Source organism: Mercurialis annua, linkage group LG5 (assembly GCF_937616625.2).
Source record: "Mercurialis annua linkage group LG5, ddMerAnnu1.2, whole genome shotgun sequence".
Classification (NCBI taxonomy): domain Eukaryota; kingdom Viridiplantae; phylum Streptophyta; class Magnoliopsida; order Malpighiales; family Euphorbiaceae; genus Mercurialis; species Mercurialis annua.
In genome coordinates this window covers 42,632,368-42,650,136 of record NC_065574.1, presented here as the reverse complement: position 1 = coordinate 42,650,136, position 17,769 = coordinate 42,632,368, and the positions used below count along the sequence as shown (strand labels likewise).

General features: G+C 29.5%; 1 protein-coding gene across 2 annotated transcripts in view; it reads left to right on the top strand.

The window, feature by feature from the left end:
* Window positions 1-4,793: 4,793 nt before the first annotated feature.
* Window positions 4,794-17,769, top strand: part of LOC126681312 (lupeol synthase-like) — a 37,626-nt gene continuing 24,650 nt past the window's right edge. For both annotated transcript variants that reach the window (XM_050376848.1, XM_050376838.1), the window contains exons 1-11: window positions 4,794-5,099; window positions 12,493-12,678; window positions 12,773-12,862; window positions 12,992-13,189; window positions 13,279-13,363; window positions 13,451-13,617; window positions 13,929-14,231; window positions 14,649-14,768; window positions 16,699-16,821; window positions 16,912-17,010; window positions 17,638-17,694. In XM_050376848.1, the coding sequence (XP_050232805.1) occupies window positions 4,899-5,099; window positions 12,493-12,678; window positions 12,773-12,862; window positions 12,992-13,189; window positions 13,279-13,363; window positions 13,451-13,617; window positions 13,929-14,231; window positions 14,649-14,768; window positions 16,699-16,821; window positions 16,912-17,010; window positions 17,638-17,694 (1,629 nt within the window). In that variant the 5' untranslated portion in view covers window positions 4,794-4,898. The remainder of the gene's footprint in view (window positions 5,100-12,492; window positions 12,679-12,772; window positions 12,863-12,991; window positions 13,190-13,278; window positions 13,364-13,450; window positions 13,618-13,928; window positions 14,232-14,648; window positions 14,769-16,698; window positions 16,822-16,911; window positions 17,011-17,637; window positions 17,695-17,769) is intronic.

Genomic DNA, 17,769 nt, shown 5'->3' with positions numbered 1-17,769 from the left:
CTTTTTTTTTTATAAATAAAAGTATTTTTTTATAAATAAAAGTATATTAAAAGTCACAAGATGTGGCAAAAACCAAAACTCTAAATTTTCGCACAAAAAATAGTACACCAAGGTGCACACTAAAGGCTACGATTTAGAGGAAACGCTGAAAACAGTCAAGTATCCGAAAATAAAATACAACTCAGATTCCTATAGAAATCCAAACCAGAATAGCAAAAATTCCTATTACTAATCTTGTAGAGAAAAACCGCCTTGTTGAATCCGTTGAACAACACTGTCTCCTTGTTTGTGATTGTTCATGAAAAATTTCTCATGTTCCTACTCTTCCAAATATCCCATACAATAATGTACCATAAAGTATGCCATTACTTACTATAAGGAACTCTGTGATTTATACTCTGCCACTGAGTCATAAATTTCACAAACGAAGCCGGAAAAGCCATATTCATCTTGACTGTTTGGAAATCCTCTGTGATTTATACCATATTCATCTTCCTAAGAATCTCACACCAGATACTTCTAGCAAATTCGCAGTGAATAAATATATGCGCTTGTGTTTCGACAACACCACAGATAGAGCATAAGGAGTTATCCACATTAATGATAAGCCGTTTTGCCAAAAAAATCCAGAGAGGGAACACCATTATGCAACGCAAGCCAGATAAAAAATTTAACTCGCGGGGGAGCTAAGGATTTCCAAACAATCAAAAAAGGAACTTGGACTTCATTACCTGTTGTAAATTGTCCATTTTCTGACCCCAAAACTACCTGATTTTCTCTCCATTTATCCTTCTTCTTGTCGCCGCTGATTGATGAACAGTAACAGTGCCATAAACCCGAACCGCTGGACTGCTGAAGCTGGACTGCTGAAGCTGAACTAATCTACTGATGTATTCTGCCAAACTGAAGCATCCACAGGTTGCTGAACTGCAGCAGGCAGCTGCCGAAAAGAAGCAGCACCAGCAGTTGACGAAACTGCAGCAGGAAGCTGCCGAAAAGAAGCAGCACTAGCAGTTGATGAAACTGCAACAGCTCCCATGTTGTTCACGATTTGATGCTGCTGGAAAGGGGCATCGACAGCTTTTACATTCCCAGTTAGAAATCTAGAAATTGGAGATCGGTCAACGCTCTCAAATCATAAACCTGGAAAATTGGGAAAACAACGGGGTCAGATGTACTGAGATGAGTTCATAATACTATTTATATTTATTAAGTTAAAATCTTTAAAACCTGAAATCCTTTCATACTAATATATATATATATACGATAATGAAATAACAGTATTGAAATGAAACCCAAAGTATGACGCAAAGTAGATGGGAACAAATTCTCATCAATCCCAAAGTAAGCCAGACATTTAGTCAGCCAAACCCAAAGTACTTACCGGTGCACACAGTCTCGATACAAGCCTATCAAGTAGCTCATTCCAATCCAAATCCATAATCATTAAAACAGTTTGAAAACATTTATGATACTAAAATAATATATTTTACTTAATAAATCGGTAAATAGCACTACAAACTCAATGCTTGTGAAACTCCGTGATAATCTTGGCAAGCAATCTAACGTTGTGCAGACTCCGAAAAACGAACAGACGACGAGTCTAAAAACAAGGCACAAGTCAAAATCCAAACAACCCATAACTCTAAGAATACTAGACACCATATAGGACTAGCATCTCAATCACAGGCAATGTACAAGCCAAAGTAAGGTATACATTCATACAAAACAAGCAACAAACTAAGCTTAGATGAGTTGTTATTTTAAAAACAGAATTTGGAGTTCTTACATAACTTAAATAATCTTTTAAAACCAAATGGGTTACCCAAAGTAGTGTGTTAGCTAAAAGTCACATAATGAGCTCAGCACAACATGTCGGGTGACACAAGTCTAACTCGACCCAAACGTGTACCAAAGTATAATCCAAAGTAAAACCATATCCTTTAGCTAAAACCAAATTCATTTGAAAACAAAGAACTCATTATAAGCTTAACTCAACCAAAGTTCACTAATAATCAACAAGCCCAAATAATTTGCCAACACTTGGCAATCCCACCCAATGTATATACAACATGTATAGATCACCTAAAATGAAATCAAAAATAATTTTAAACACTTTTAGATGTCCAAACTCAGATCTAAATTATCCATTAAAATAATAACAAAACAATGGCAAAAACTTAACATAATTTGTAAGTAATATCGCCAAACGATTACCAATTAAACCAAAACAATGATAACATACTAAACCACCAAAAACAGCCCTATGTCTATCATTCCCAGCCCCATATATGTTTAATAACACAACGAAAGTAAACAATATATACTTAGGCAACACAAACCCAAATCAACAATTAAGCCACTAAACTCTTAAATGTTTAAGGTATTAACTTTAACATAGTAATTCAACCCTAGGTATAAGATTTCAAGCCCCTTAACCATATACAAACCGATTACAAATCATGTCATAACAAAAAATTGAAACAACCATTAAGCTAATCAATGAATCCCATTTCCAAATGCATTAACAACAATCATAAATCCATATAAACACCCATTGTATGAAATCTCATATTTAAAACATGCCAAAATAGAAAATTATAACCCATATCACCCAAATTATAGATTCATCACAATAACATACCTAGCATAACAACTTATGAATCCTTACAAGAAAACAAAGAAATGGAGTCACATACCTCTTGGATAAACAAAATAGAAGAAAACCCAGAAATAATAATTCAATATCAGCCTACAATCAACCAACACGATAGATATTGAATCTAAATCGAAACAACCATGCTACCAATGAATTAAACATTGAAAATAAGCTTAGAACACTTAAAATGATCTAATAGGACAAGGGAATGATAGGGAATGATTTATAAATAAACTCCGGCCGTTTTAGGTTTTCAGAAATAAATGAAAACAAAATTTGGTCGAAAAATGTGAGTTTAAATAGAAATCAGCGAACTAAGCAATGTGTTGTCGCGCCCGCAACACATTGATGTCGCGCCCGCGACACACAGATTGCGCCCGCGATCCACGCTTGTCGCGCCTGCGAAAAGCTACTGCCATCTCATAAATTTGATTTTTGAAATCGAGCTCGGGATCGTTCCGAAACCCGAAGCCACACCCAAGACATATAAAAACAACATATAAAAGGTATTGAACCTTCAAACCACGACTTCAAGTAGCCAAACCAACTCAAACGAGCCTAAAGTATAACGAAAAGTCTAACGGAACTAGCCGGAAAAACATGGGGCATTACAATTTGAGAGTTGTAGTTGTTGTTATAGTGTCTAACCACATATATATGGTAGTCGAAGGGTATTAATAACATCCAACAACTCTCCTCTAAGCCATCAGAGAAGATGACAAAACTTGTGTAGAAAACTGGCATGTCGCGCCCGCGATCTTGAAAGTTGTCAGACTCTTCCGCGATCTTGTGACATATGGTAGGCGTTCATTGGGATGTTCAGATATATCCGTTGGACTTCCAACGGTCACTAGTGTCACACCCGTGATACTCCTATGTCACGTCTGCGATCTTCTACTCCAAGAAAGGGTGTTATGGAACCCTAAGTCACTCCCGTGACTCTGCCTTTGTCACGCCCGAGACTTTGAATTGATCCACGATGGTTTTAATAGGTTCGTATACGCTAATAAACAATATTAGAATCTTTTAATTGATTGTTAAAGTCAAAATTAGTGATAGAAAAAACTTTGTCCAACAATTATTTTTTCCATTCAATTTAATTTTCTCAATTTTCACCTCAATATAATACTTATTAGTTTCGTTTGACTTTTCCGATTATTTTTAACTTCAATCATCAAATAAATTAAAAAAATTACAATTAAATTTTGGCATTATGTTAATTTCAAAAGTTAAATTTGAAATTCTGAAAAATTACTTTTGCTAGTTACAGAGTTAATTTATAAATTTATCTAAAAAATATTAATTAAAAAAATAGCTAATATTACAACAAAATATTAGAATTAAACTATTACTATAAAAAAAAATTAAAATTAGGCTTAATGGCAAAAATATCCAAACCTTTCCGACTTGTTACAATTTTATCCAAACTTTTTAATTTTTGCAATAATATCCAAATTATATTATTTTGTTGCAATAAATCCAAATTGCACTTTATATGTGAATTTTTTTGAGTTTTTTGCAATTTTTTGGGACTTTTACTATATTATTATACATCAAAAAATAATAATAGCATAATATCTTAATTGAAAGTAACAAGTCGTAAAGGTTTTGGTTTTTTTTACCATTAGACCTTAAAATTATAATAATTTGAATTTATTTTATTAATATATATGCTTTTTTATTTTTTTAAAATTGATGGATGGCAATATTAACACATGACAACTTTTAAAAACTACTCCCTCCGTCCCGTTTAAGAAGGGACATATCTCAATTTTTTTTGTCCCACATAAGAAGGCCAAATCATGGTTTTTGTGCCATTTTACAAGGAATTCTCTCTTATACCCTCATTTTCTCTTTCTATAATTAAAGCTAATACTCTACACACAAACTACAAGACAATAATTAATAGGGGTAAAATAAGAAAAGCCAAGAGTAATTATTATTTTCTTAATCTATGTGTAAAAGGGATATGTCCCTTCTTAAGTGGGACGGAGGGAGTAATAAATATAGCCACTTGAAGGGACGTTTGTCCCATTTATTGTAACATTTTAATGGGGGGCACATAATCACATGCCAGCTTTAAAAAAATAAAATAATTAAAAAAATTAATTGCCTGGATAAAAAAATAAAAAAACAATAAACAAAGCCCCTTGAAGAGACTGTACCCCCATTTGTAGCATTAACATGAATATATAATGTATGTAAATGTAGAGATGTAAAGCCTTAAGAGATAGAGAAAATGTGGAAGCTTAAGATATCAGAAAAAGGGAATGATCCTTACATTTACGGCATCAACAATTTTTTAGGAAGGCAAACATGGGAGTTTGATCCTCATGCTGGTACTCCTGACGAGCTAGCTCAAGTTGAAGAAGCTCGCCATAATTTCTGGAAAAATCGCTTTCAAGTCAAGCCTTCCTCTGATCTTCTTTGCCAATTTCAGGTTCATCCAAACTCTTTGAGTTCTCTTTTATTCTCAGCAGAATTTTTGTATTTAATAAAATTAATTCGATATAATAGAAAATATATATTCTTCGGGATCAATAAGATATGGGGGTTGGTTCAAGTGCTAAGCGCCTTGATATCGCTTAAGCAAGGTCTCGGGTTCGAGTCTTGTGAATGCAGAAAATTTCCAGTGAAAGACTCCCCCACCATGCCAGGTGCGCGACGCGGGTCGGATCCGGATTAGTCAGGGCGAAGTCTTGAAAACCGGATGGGCTTTTTAAAAAAAAAAGATAAATAGATGTATCGTTAAAGAAGAACAAAGAAATTTAGAGTGATTGGGAGTGACCAAATACATATTCACCACTTAATTAAAAATTTAAATATTCAAAATAATGTTTTTCTATTAAAATTGATGCACATGAGAGTTAGATTACAAAATTACTATGAGTTTTACTATATGTTGCCCTAACGACTCTAATGTGTTAGAACCATATTTGATATAGTTCTATGATTTGTTGAACTTTTATTGGTCCAAATTGAAAATAATTTCATTGAAGCTTCTTGTTTTGTTCATCAAATGGACCTCTACGCACGATGTACAATCCGGTCATAAATTATTCCCATTGTATGCCTTCCAACAATCATAATGTATTATGAATAAAATGCAGCATATGATCATATGGTGTTGTTAGGTATGATCATTTGCAACCCATATCTTTGCTTGTTACTGATTTTTATTAAACTTGTATTTTGTATACGATCATATAGCAAAGAATATGACTGTATCCCACCATATATACGAGCATATGTGAGCTCGTAAGGTAAGAATTTTAGAGAGTTTTAACTCTTAACATGTTTATAAACTAATAATTTCGACATATGTGAGCTCGTAAGGTAAGAATTTTAGAGAGTTTTAACTCTTAACATGTTTATAAACTAATAATTTCGACATATGTGAGCTCGTAAGGTAAGAATTTTAGAGAGTTTTAACTCTTAACATGTTTATAAACTAATAATTTCGACATATGTGAGCTCGTAAGGTAAGAATTTTAGAGAGTTTTAACTCTTAACATGTTTATAAACTAATAATTTCGACACATATTAACTTAAAATATTAAGCGCACTAATTTACGAGAAAATTACCATATAAACTATCTTTCTAAACTTACTTATAAAAATATTTTCAAAATTACATTAATACTTGAAAACAATTACACTTTTAACCTTTTTTTAAAAAATTGTATTTATAAAAATATTTTTTTTTGAAAAAAATACCTAAAAACACCGGAAACGACTGCTGCAGTTTCACAAAAAAAAATCAAATCACCCGAATTTGGCCGGAAATATGTCGGCCGGCCGCAGGTAATAGTGGTTAACATCGCGGTCAACACATGCTATGCGGACTTTTGGCTTTTTATGTATGAGTGTTTTTATGAGTCTTTTTAGTGTATTTTAAGTGTTTTATTTTCTATTTTCTTTTGAGTTTTTTCGGTGTTTTTAGTGTTTTTTTTTCAATGCATTCTAGGTGTTTAATTGATATGTTTTAGGTGGTTATTGGTGTCTTTAGGTGTTTTTATATAGGCCTAATGGTAAAAAAAACCTAAACTTTTACGACTTGTTACAATTATATCCAAACCTTTTAATTTTTGCAATAATATCCAAATTGCATTTTTTTTTTTTGCAATAATATCCAAATTGCATTTTTTGTAGCAATAATAGTCAAATTGATGGCTAAACTTGTTGTTTTCAATTAAGATATTAGGTTATTACTACCTCCGTTCTTTTTTAGTTGTCCATTTAGCCAATATTGCGCATACCAAGATAGTGCTCCTTTTGTCTTCACTTATAAAGAGGAATACTAATATAGCCCTATTAGTTAATAAATGCTTTTTAAATTAAACCATATAGTCATTTATTAGGGATGGGTAAATTTGGAAGATAATAGCTAAAAACACATTGAAATTCTAAATAGACAACTAATTAGAGACAAATATGTTTTGCTAAATGGACAACTAAAAAAGAACGGAGGGAGTATTATGTTTTGATGTATGATAATATAGTAAAAGTCCCAGAAAAAATAGCAAAAAATTTAAAAAATCACATAAAAAGTGCAATTGGGATATTATTGCAACAAAATAATGCAATTTGGATATTATTGCAAAAATTAAAAGGTTTGGATATAATTGCAACAAGTTGTAAAGGTTTGAGTTTTTTTTTTTGCCATTAAGCCTTTTATATATGTTGCAGTGTTTTTTTAAGTGTATATTTTTGATATTTTTATAAAAAAACAATTCGAGTAGTTCAAGAAATTTCGAAAAAGTTCTCGGTACTTTTGTAATTTTTTGGATAATTTTAAAAATACATTAAACTAAAAAATTTAAAAATAATGATCCGACACATTTATTACCATATCTAAGATAAAACTATCAGGTAAATGTTAAAATTCCAACTACTGCCATCATTACTGTCCAAAAGAAGGAAATATAATATCCAGCCGGCCATCTCGCGGTTTGGAAGAATCCTTTTATTTAAACATTAATAGAATAAATTATTTATTTATACATCAATCCTTTTATTTAAACATTAATAGAATAAATTATTTATTTATACATCAATCCTTTTATTTAAACATTAATAGAATAAATTATTTATTTATACATCAATTGGATCGACTAACAAGAATATATATGTATCGACGAGCTCTACCTTAAATGGCACAAGCATTGAACAGTACGATCAATGTTATGAACTTAAATCCTCGCACAAGCGTTTCCAACTCTTTAATTATTTAAAAAAAACAAGAATATATATGCACATTAGAATGGGTACTGGTAGAGATAGCCATTCCCAGGCTCGATACCTACCGAACTATCTGGTAAAATCCAGTCTGAAACCAATCAAATACAGAACCAGTACAAAACTGGCTCGCAACCCTAAACCTGACATATTTATTTTAATAATATGTTACCATAAATATGCATATATAATATTTATTGTATATATTGGTCAAATATTTCATTCTCTTTTTCTATTTTTTTTTTATCAAAAATAGCATTACATTATATTAGATATTAGCAAAAGTTAATAGAGATAATCATTTTTTAAGAGGAATTTGTACAAAAAAACTCCTTTTTCTAACTTATTTGTTTTAAATACCTCAATTTCAAAAATTTATTTTTATACTCTATTTTTCTATTATTTTTAGTTGTACTCTCAATTAGCAAAATAACTTATTTGTATTTTTACTCTCCTTCTTTTAAACACATGCATATCTCATTCTTCCTTTTTTCCTCTCTCTCTCCTTTTCCTCTCTTCCTTTTCCTTTTTTTTTCGTTTTTTTCTTTCTCTCTCCTTTTTTCTCTCTTTTTTTTTCTTTTCTTCTCTTTTCTTTGTTCTTCTTCTTCTTCTTCTTTTCTCTGCAACTTTTTTTTTCTTCGTTTTTTTCGTTTTCTGCTTTTTCTATTTTCCACACTATATAAATGAACTGTAAGACAAAGAAATTTGAATAAAAAGAAGAGTTTAAGAGATAATATGATGGATGATAGATGATAAAGTACTTCTTCTTCTTCTTCTTTTTCTTCTTCTACTTCTTTCTTTCTATGTTGTTTTAAATTATTAGATCATTGTTATCTGTAATTTTTTACAACTTTTTTTTGAAAAAAACGTAATTTTCTTCATTGGTGATGTTTTGACCTGGTTTTCAAATGTTTAAAATTAATTTTAGAAATCGTTTGAAACTGTTTTTTCAAAACTGTTTTATACTCTTCGAAATTTTTGTAAACGGTTTGAAACTGTTTTATATTGTTCGAAACTGTTTCAAACTGTTATTTTTTTAAGTGTTTGAAAGTATTTTTTAGAAACTATTTTAGATTGTTAGAGACTTTTGTAAACGGTTTGCAACTGTTTTATACTGTTTGAAACTGTTTTTTTGAAACTGTTTGAAACTATTATTTTTTATATAAACGGTTTGAAACTGTTTTATACTGTTTGAAACTGTTATTTTTTTAAACTATTTGAAAGTATTTTTAGAAACTGTTTGAGACCTTTGTAAACGGTTTGCAACTATTTTATACTGTTCGAAACCTTTGTAAACGGTTTGAAACTGTTTTTTGAAACTGTTATTTTTAGACTGTTCGAAAGCGTTTTTTAGAAACTGTTTTAGACTGTTTGAAACCTTCGTAAACGGTTTGAAACTGCAATTGAAACTGTATTTTGATACCGTTTGAAACCGTTTTTAATAGATTTTTAATGAGAACAAATAAATTAATAATTTACAGTTTTCTTTGTTTTTTAAGAAAGTTATGATCGTTAGATTTGAATTCGGAGTGAAATTTGAAGCTATTTGATTAGGAATTAAAAATTCGAGCGGATCGAAATTAAATTTGAAAGTCACAATAAATTTTTAAAAAGTAAAATGATAGAATTAGAGAAATCAATTTCTTGAATTATTATGAGCTAAAGATTTTAAATTTAATTGTTGATTTGTTATTTTTTTTTTCTCTTTAAATGAGCTGAGAAGAAAAGAAGAAGAAGAAGAAGAAACTTTGAATAAAGTGTGTTAGGTATAAGTGGAGTATAAAAAATAAATAGCAGAGTAAAAAAATAAATAGTTGACACGTTTGGGGTATGTAAATCAAGTTAGAATTATAGAGTTACTAAATGCTAATATTTTTCTAATCTAGATAATTAGCTAATTCTCTCATTTTTTAATTCAACCTACTAGCTGCAAAAAAATGGATCCAACCTATAATTTTTTTAAATGCAATATAAGTGTTGCCAACCGGGCACAACACTTATTTGCTCTTTTTTTATTATTTGATTAGATCTAACCCATTACAAATATCAATCATATTGATAATATATTTTATATATTCTTTTAACATGATATTTGTCTTTTCCTTCCTTATGTTTCCTGATGTTTGATTAGCTCTAAATTATTAAATAACATCAATTGTATTTATATTTAATTGAAGATTATTTTATTTATTATTTTATTTTATATATTAATTAAATATTTATCCTTTTAACCTATTGCTTGATTTAAATCATTAGTAATTTGATTGATAATATCAATCATATCTATATATTGTATTTAGTTGAATGATATCGATAATAGTATGATGTAATTATATGTTAGGGAACCATAATAATTTAGCAAATAAATAGTCATACAATTATTTAAATTATAAATTCGAATGATGATTTTACTTAGATAATGATTTACCTAAAGGATTAAATCTTGTGCATATGATTGTTTAAATTTGATCTAAAATAAAATAAAATAATAATAGTTTATTAGTAAACGAATTAAATCTTTTAGCGGACAAATTGTTATAGTGAAGTAGTAACTTAAAAACATTTTTAAAAAAATATTATATTTAATATTATATGAGGGCATAAAAATAAAATAAAATTTTCTTTATTAAAATATCTTAAATATTGTGTGAAGAGAATGCATATAGTAATAATTAAAGTAATAAAAGTTTGATTTAAAAAAATTATTGTTTGCAAAATTTTATGCTACAAAAACGTAAAAGAAGCCAAAGCAAGTAATGAAAGTATTTGCCAATTTGTACAATTTTATTCTCTTTAAACGTAAAAGGAAGAAATTAGTTAGAATTCTATTCTAATTAGCACTTCAATTATAAAATCTTTATTTAGTAAACACCGTAAATTTTTATTTAGTAATAAATTCAAAAGGCAAGAATAAATAATTCTTATTTTTTTTCCGGGCCACATAAATCACAATAAATATTATCACATAAACAATCAAACAAATAGTTAGAAAGAAAAATGTTAGAACACAAATATAAATAACTGTCCATATAAAGAATGTTACCTGTGGAGGAGCAATCGATTGTCAAGATTGTAAGAAGAGATTTGCCGCGATCAAAAAGTAAAATATATTATTTAAACACAAAAATTGCACTAATGTGTATTCAAATAGACAACATAAAGGAGAATTTGGAAAGCAAAAGAAAAACCATTGCTGCAGAATTTTTGAATTCATATAATTTAATAATAAAACAGCTAAAACCAGAAGAACAAAAAACAAAAAAAAGCTCCTAACCAATGATATTCATAGCTGCTTGTCCAATTTACTTGAGGAGGAAAATTTTCATGCCAAATCTATCCCAACTGCTTGCCCGATAATTTATACAGAAAAAGACCCTGCAATATAGTGAGCAAACTCTGTCGTTCACGTAATTAGAGCCCTACTTGATTAAGTATTTGAACTGATGAATAATGTTGGTCATGTATATTTAGCAATTTTAATTATTATTGTTTTTAAAATAAAACCACTATTAACTTTATTATCTTTTATAGGGGTGGCAATGGGGAGGTGATTCCCCGTTCCCCGTGGGGACCCGCTCCTAATGGGGCGGGGAATCCCCACCAATTACCCCCATGGATACGGGGATGGGGGAAAATCATTCCCCAACCACGGGGATGGGGAAGGGACGGGAAGTATAGTCCCCACCCCATGGGGATCCCCATCCCCGTCCCCATGGGGACCCGATTTATATTTATGCATATTTATATTATATTATAAATTTTAGTATGTTATTTATAATTTTAAATAATTTAATTTAATTTTTTATTAGTTTCTGTATAGTTATAAATATATAAAAGATAATAGTATTTTCTGTAATTAATTCTTTTTAGAATATCTTATGAAAATAATGAAATTATTTATAAATTATATTTAATTGTACGGGGAACGGGGATCCCCATGGGAATGGGGAATCCATGGGGATGGAGACGGGGATAATTTTATCTCCATTAATTAAATGGAGACGGGGATGGGGATTCCCCATAGACACGGGGATGGGGATGGGGATGGCTTCCCCGTCCCCACCCCGCCCCATATTGCCATCCGATTCTTTTAGACCTAATCACTCAAAAATCCCCCACCTTTATTCCCTTTTGCAAATATATCCCGAAATAGGAATTTTTCTAATTTTACTCTAATTTTCCCTTTTATGTTTCAGTTGTACCCTAAAGCATTAAATTGACCTCTTTTCACTTGAAAAAGGTTTAAAATAATTCTCCATTTTTAACCTATATTTCAATTAGACCCTAATATTATTAATAATATAAAAATAAAAGATTATTTTAAACTTTTTTATAAGTAAAAAGAGGTCAATTTAATACTTTGAGGTACAATTGAAACATAAAAGGCCAAATTAGGGTAAAATTGGAGAAATTCTTAGGTCAGGGTATATTTGGAAAAGGGGTTAAAGGTGAGGGGGTTTTGAGTGATTAACCTATATTTTAATATCAATAACCCTTAATGAAGTCTATTAAGATAATTTTACCTGTCCCCCCTTCCCACATATAAGATAGTTATAGATAGATAGATGAGTTGTTTTTGAATATGTAAAACACAGTTTTTAAGAGAGAAAAATTTCAAAGAAATAACTCCGAAAGTCAAGATTGGAGATGACGAAGAAATTACAAGAGAAGCTGCAACATCTGCTTTGCGGAGGAGCGTCCACTTTATGTCTGCCTTGCAGGCGAGCGATGGTCATTGGGGCGCAGAACAAAGTGGTCCATTGTTCTTCACACCACCTTTGGTAATTATACGCAATTTCATAATAATATTGAATTATATACTTGAGATTTTCATGTAATTTATAAAGTAACTTACACATTTAAACTTTAATGCAGATTTTTTGTCTATATATTACCGGACATCTCAATTCCGTATTTCCAGCAGAATATCGTAAAGAAATTTTACGTTATATTTATTGCCATCAGGTGAATTAAGTGTACGCATATCTAAAATATTAGAGAGACAATAGCCATTTCAAATTGCTGAACATTTTGAGTATGGTTTGGCTTGGATAATGAATTTGAATTTACTATGCGCACTAATTATATATGTAGAATGAAGATGGTGGTTGGGGATTTCATATAGAAGGTGAGAGCACCATGTTTTGTACGGTTCTCAACTATATATGTATGCGAATACTTGGCGAAGGACCCGATGGCGGAAAAGATATGGCTTGTGAAAGAGGTAGAACGTGGATTCTTGATCATGGTGGTGCAATTGCCATATGCTCTTGGGGAAAGATATGGTTATCAGTAAGTAAATTTTCTTTTTTTGTTATATATATATATATTCTGTTATCATATTAAATAAAAGAAATCATACGTTGTAGTAATGGTATCAGATTCTGGGAATGTATGAGTGGGAGGGGAACAATCCTGTGCCCCCTGAGTTTTGGCTCTTTCCAGCAAGTTTTCCAACTCATCCAGGTTTGCAATTTGTTGATTTAATTTTGTCCATCTATTTGCCATTCTAACGTTCTAATTGTCACATGTAACATTTTATAATTATTGCAGCAAACATGAGTTGCTTCTCTCGGAATAGTTTCGCACCTATGTCATATCTATATGGAAAGAGATTCGTTTGTCCAAGCACACCACTCATTTTACAAATAAGAGATGAAATTTATAATGAACCCTATAACACAATCAATTGGAAAAAGGCGCGCCATCTATGCGCAAAGGTGAATTTAGAATATGTTTTCTTTTTCGGAAAAGGACTTGAATCATTTCGATTTTTTTTTATCTCTAATAAAATCTTAAAGTTTTTAAAAACTGACTCAATTATATGTCTCTTATGAATATGCATTAACGCTTCATTTCAGAAGGGTATAATTTAGTCGTCCTTAAAATCTTAAAGGTGTATTCAAAAAAGAAAAAAAATAAAATATAACATTATATTACTGCACAATGTGATTATTATGACTATTATTATGACTATTACTGCACAATTCTTCTAGACAGTTAAAAAAGCACAATGTGACTATTATTGCAGGAGGATAATCTGTATCCCAAGACTTCAATGCAGAAGTTATTGTCGGACATTCTTTACACATTTACGGAGTCATTTCCAAGTAAATGGCCGTTCAATAAGTTACGGGAGAAGTCTGTTAAAATAGCAATGGATCATATTCATTACGAAGACGAAAACAGTCGATACATTACTGTAGGAGGTTTGATCAAGACATTTAACATGCTTGCTTGCTGGGTTGAAGACCCTAATGGAGAAGCTTTTAAGAAACATCTTGCAAGGGTTCCAGATTACATGTGGATTGCAGAAGATGGAATGAAAATGATGGTCAGTCTTCATAACTAATTTAGCATTTCATGCATCTTGAGGGTATTAATTTTTTTTAATTTTCATTTTTTTTTGTTTACCAAAGGTATCATTTCATTTCACCTGAGGTTGTCACTTGCCGGAAATCGATGCCAAGTTATCACTTTGTATCTTTTCGGTTACCAAAGTTAATATTGTTTTTGAAATAGAATTTTTAATAAGTCGATGAGCTTTTTAAATTTAAATCTGAAATTAAAAAATAACTTTCCGGCAAGTAATCTTCTAGTGAAATAAAACGATAGCCTCGATAACAAAAAAGAAACAAAATAAAATATTATATCCATTTTATAACTAAGTTAAAGTACAGTGACTGTAAAAATTAATACCCTGCACTTGATAAACTAATATCTCCCTTTCTTTTCTTTTGAAATTTTATAGCCCCTAGGAACTCAATTATGGGATACTAGTTTGATTCTTCAAGCTCTGCTGGCTAGTAATCTTGCTGCTGAAGTCAGACATACAGTTCAGAAAGGATATAATTTTATAAAGAATACTCAGGTAATTATTTTTAGGATTAATAAACCAAGATTGTTAATTATGTTTCACTTGCCGACTCCGAAAGTTAGAACGAATTTACTAAATCAAAATTTAGCTTGCATTGCTAGTTGTATCTGGAATAAAAGATTATATTTATTTGGTCCTCTATTTTATGATTGATGTTAATTATATTGAATCAAAAAATTAAAATATGATTCAATATTTTAATTAATTTTTTTCAAATTAGTTCAAAATTGAAAAACATTACAAAATATTTTAAAACAAAATCTACTTAACTAATGAAGGGAAGTTCTAATGTCATAGGTAACTGAATTTTTAAAATTTAAATAGTTTACAAAATATAATTAAAATCTAATAATTTTTAAATATTTATAAACTTATAAAAGTTTAGACAAACTAGTAAATAAGATGTTATTTATGTATTTTTATCTCATTTATTAGTATTTTAATACATATTTGACTTTTTTCATTAAAATAATTTATTTACAAAGCTTATTGATTTAAACTTTTAAAATATTATAAATTGATGAAGTTTTTGAAATTATTATTTTGTAAAAGATTTAAAATTATAAAATTATAACATCTGTGAAACCTTACTACATTTTACTGCAAATTTTTAAACAGAATTTACTAAATTAACTAAACATTACTTAGTTGTTTTTCGGATTATAATTGTTAATATATTTTTCTTTCAATTAAAATTGGCCAAACTCTCAAAAAATACCAAATCTTTACGATTTTTGTCAGTTATGACCAAATCTTTAAAATTTTCAAATATAACACGTTTTGACAAATTATGTTCCTTTTATACCCATTTTTGAATTTATTTGGTTTTTTATTGTGATTAAACATTTTATTATGACACAACATGCAAATATTTGACATTTTATTGTGATTAAATCTACTTTAATCTTATATACATGGATGTTATGTTGACAAAAAAGTTAATTTGATTTGAATTTGGCTATAAAAGAAACATAATTTGCCAAAACGGGTTATATTTGCAAATTTTAAAAGGTTGGTAATAACTGACAAAAAATCACAAAGGTTTGATATTTTTTGAGGATTTGGCTATTAAAATTTAATATAATATACATTTAAGGGATTAACTAAAAAACCTTGTAATTTAAAATTTAGTAAAATCATAATAATTACAATATTATAAACTTTGAAAATTCATTTAGATAATTGTGAACTTATAAAGTTGAGTCAATTTATTTATGGTTAATACCATAAAAAGTCACGAACCTTACACAAATTTTCATTTTAATCACAATTTTTAAAAGTTGTCAAATAAAATCACGACCTTTCATTTTTTTTCAAATCTATCACTAAATTAATTTTTGGTGTATTTTTGATGACGTGGCCACCGTAATCCGGCAGATTTGGAAAAAAATAAAAGATAAAATTCACCAGAAAAATAGTCGGTGATAGATTTAAAAAAAAAGGTCATTGTTTCATATGACGATTTTTAAAAATCGTAATTAAAATGAAAATTTATGTAAAGATCGTGACTTTTTATAGAATTAACCCATTTATTTATAATCGTTTTTTCAATTATGAATTAGTTTATCATAGAAATTAATTAAATAAATACAAAGGATTTAACTTTTATCGTTTAAATTCCTATGTTTCTAAATTTGTGAATTAATATAATTGACATCAATTGCAAAAACTTTGGGACACACTATTGTATTGTTTCTCAGCATATTTTTTTTCGTTTGTGGGAAAATTTGAACCTAAGACCTTGGCAGTTGCTGCCTAGCGCTTATACCATTTGAACTACAGCTCGTTGGTTTGTTTCTCAGCATATAATCAATAATTTAGCCCAATTTTTATATTTCTTTTTAAGTATGGACCAGCATAAATTTGTTTTTTCTTTCTTAAGTTTATTTTGGCCTTATTTTCTCAATTATTTGAAATTTATTAGATATGTGAAACTCCATTAGACGACTACAACATCATGTCACGTCCTGTGTTTAAGGGTACATGGCCTCTTGCAGATATTGACCATAATTTGCAAGCTTCTGATAGTTCTGCAGAATGTATGAAGGTAATTAATTTGTTTAGTTATTAGTTTAAAATGCAACTAATTAATATTAATTTAAGTTGTTTTTTTTGTTACGATTTTTTTGTATCATAGTTCTGTCTTCTTTTCTCAATGATGCCGCCTGAAATCATCGGTGAGAATATAAAACCTATCGAGTTATACGATGCTGTTGATGTCATACTTTCTCTTCAGGTTTGTATCATTAATGATTTTGTTTAAACCAGATTCTGTAAATTCATAATTATATTACGTGGCCTATTCTAATTTTTTGAAAAAGATGAAGTCATTTCACTATTTTTTGGTTTCGACTTTTGAATAACGGATCCTATAAAAATTCGGCTTAATCACTCAAAATCTCTTCTTTTATTTTATTTATACTCCAACAAGTTAGAATGAAAATGAAATTTAAAAATGGTTGCTTAGGTTATGTACATCATCCAAAAACACCTTGCTTTTTTAAATTTTTTTGTTTATATCTTAAGCTGAATTTTTTTATTTTTCTAAAATTAAAGAGCAACAAGCTGAGAATTTAAAGAATTAATTTTTCAAATAAAAACAAACCGGTCAGTTTGGTCGGTTTATTTGTTTTCTAATTCCATTATTTTGGTCCGTTTTGCATTATAACTAACGAAATTTTTAAAATTTGATTCGACTGTTTTTTGATTCGATTATGTCAAAAATCAAACCAAATAAAAAAACCAAACTTTTTTGTAATATAAACTTTTGTATCATTAGGCCTTATATAAATATATGATTGTTAACTATATCTTGATATTGATACATTAATTTACAATCAATTAAATATTGTGAGTTTACTAGGGTAAGAATGGTGGCATGCCAATCTATGAACCACCAAGAGCAGGGCCATGGTTGGAGGTAAGAATTGATTTAATTAAGACTCTGAACAATTATATATGAGAAATATTTGAAATTTGTTTCCCTCTTTGCTCT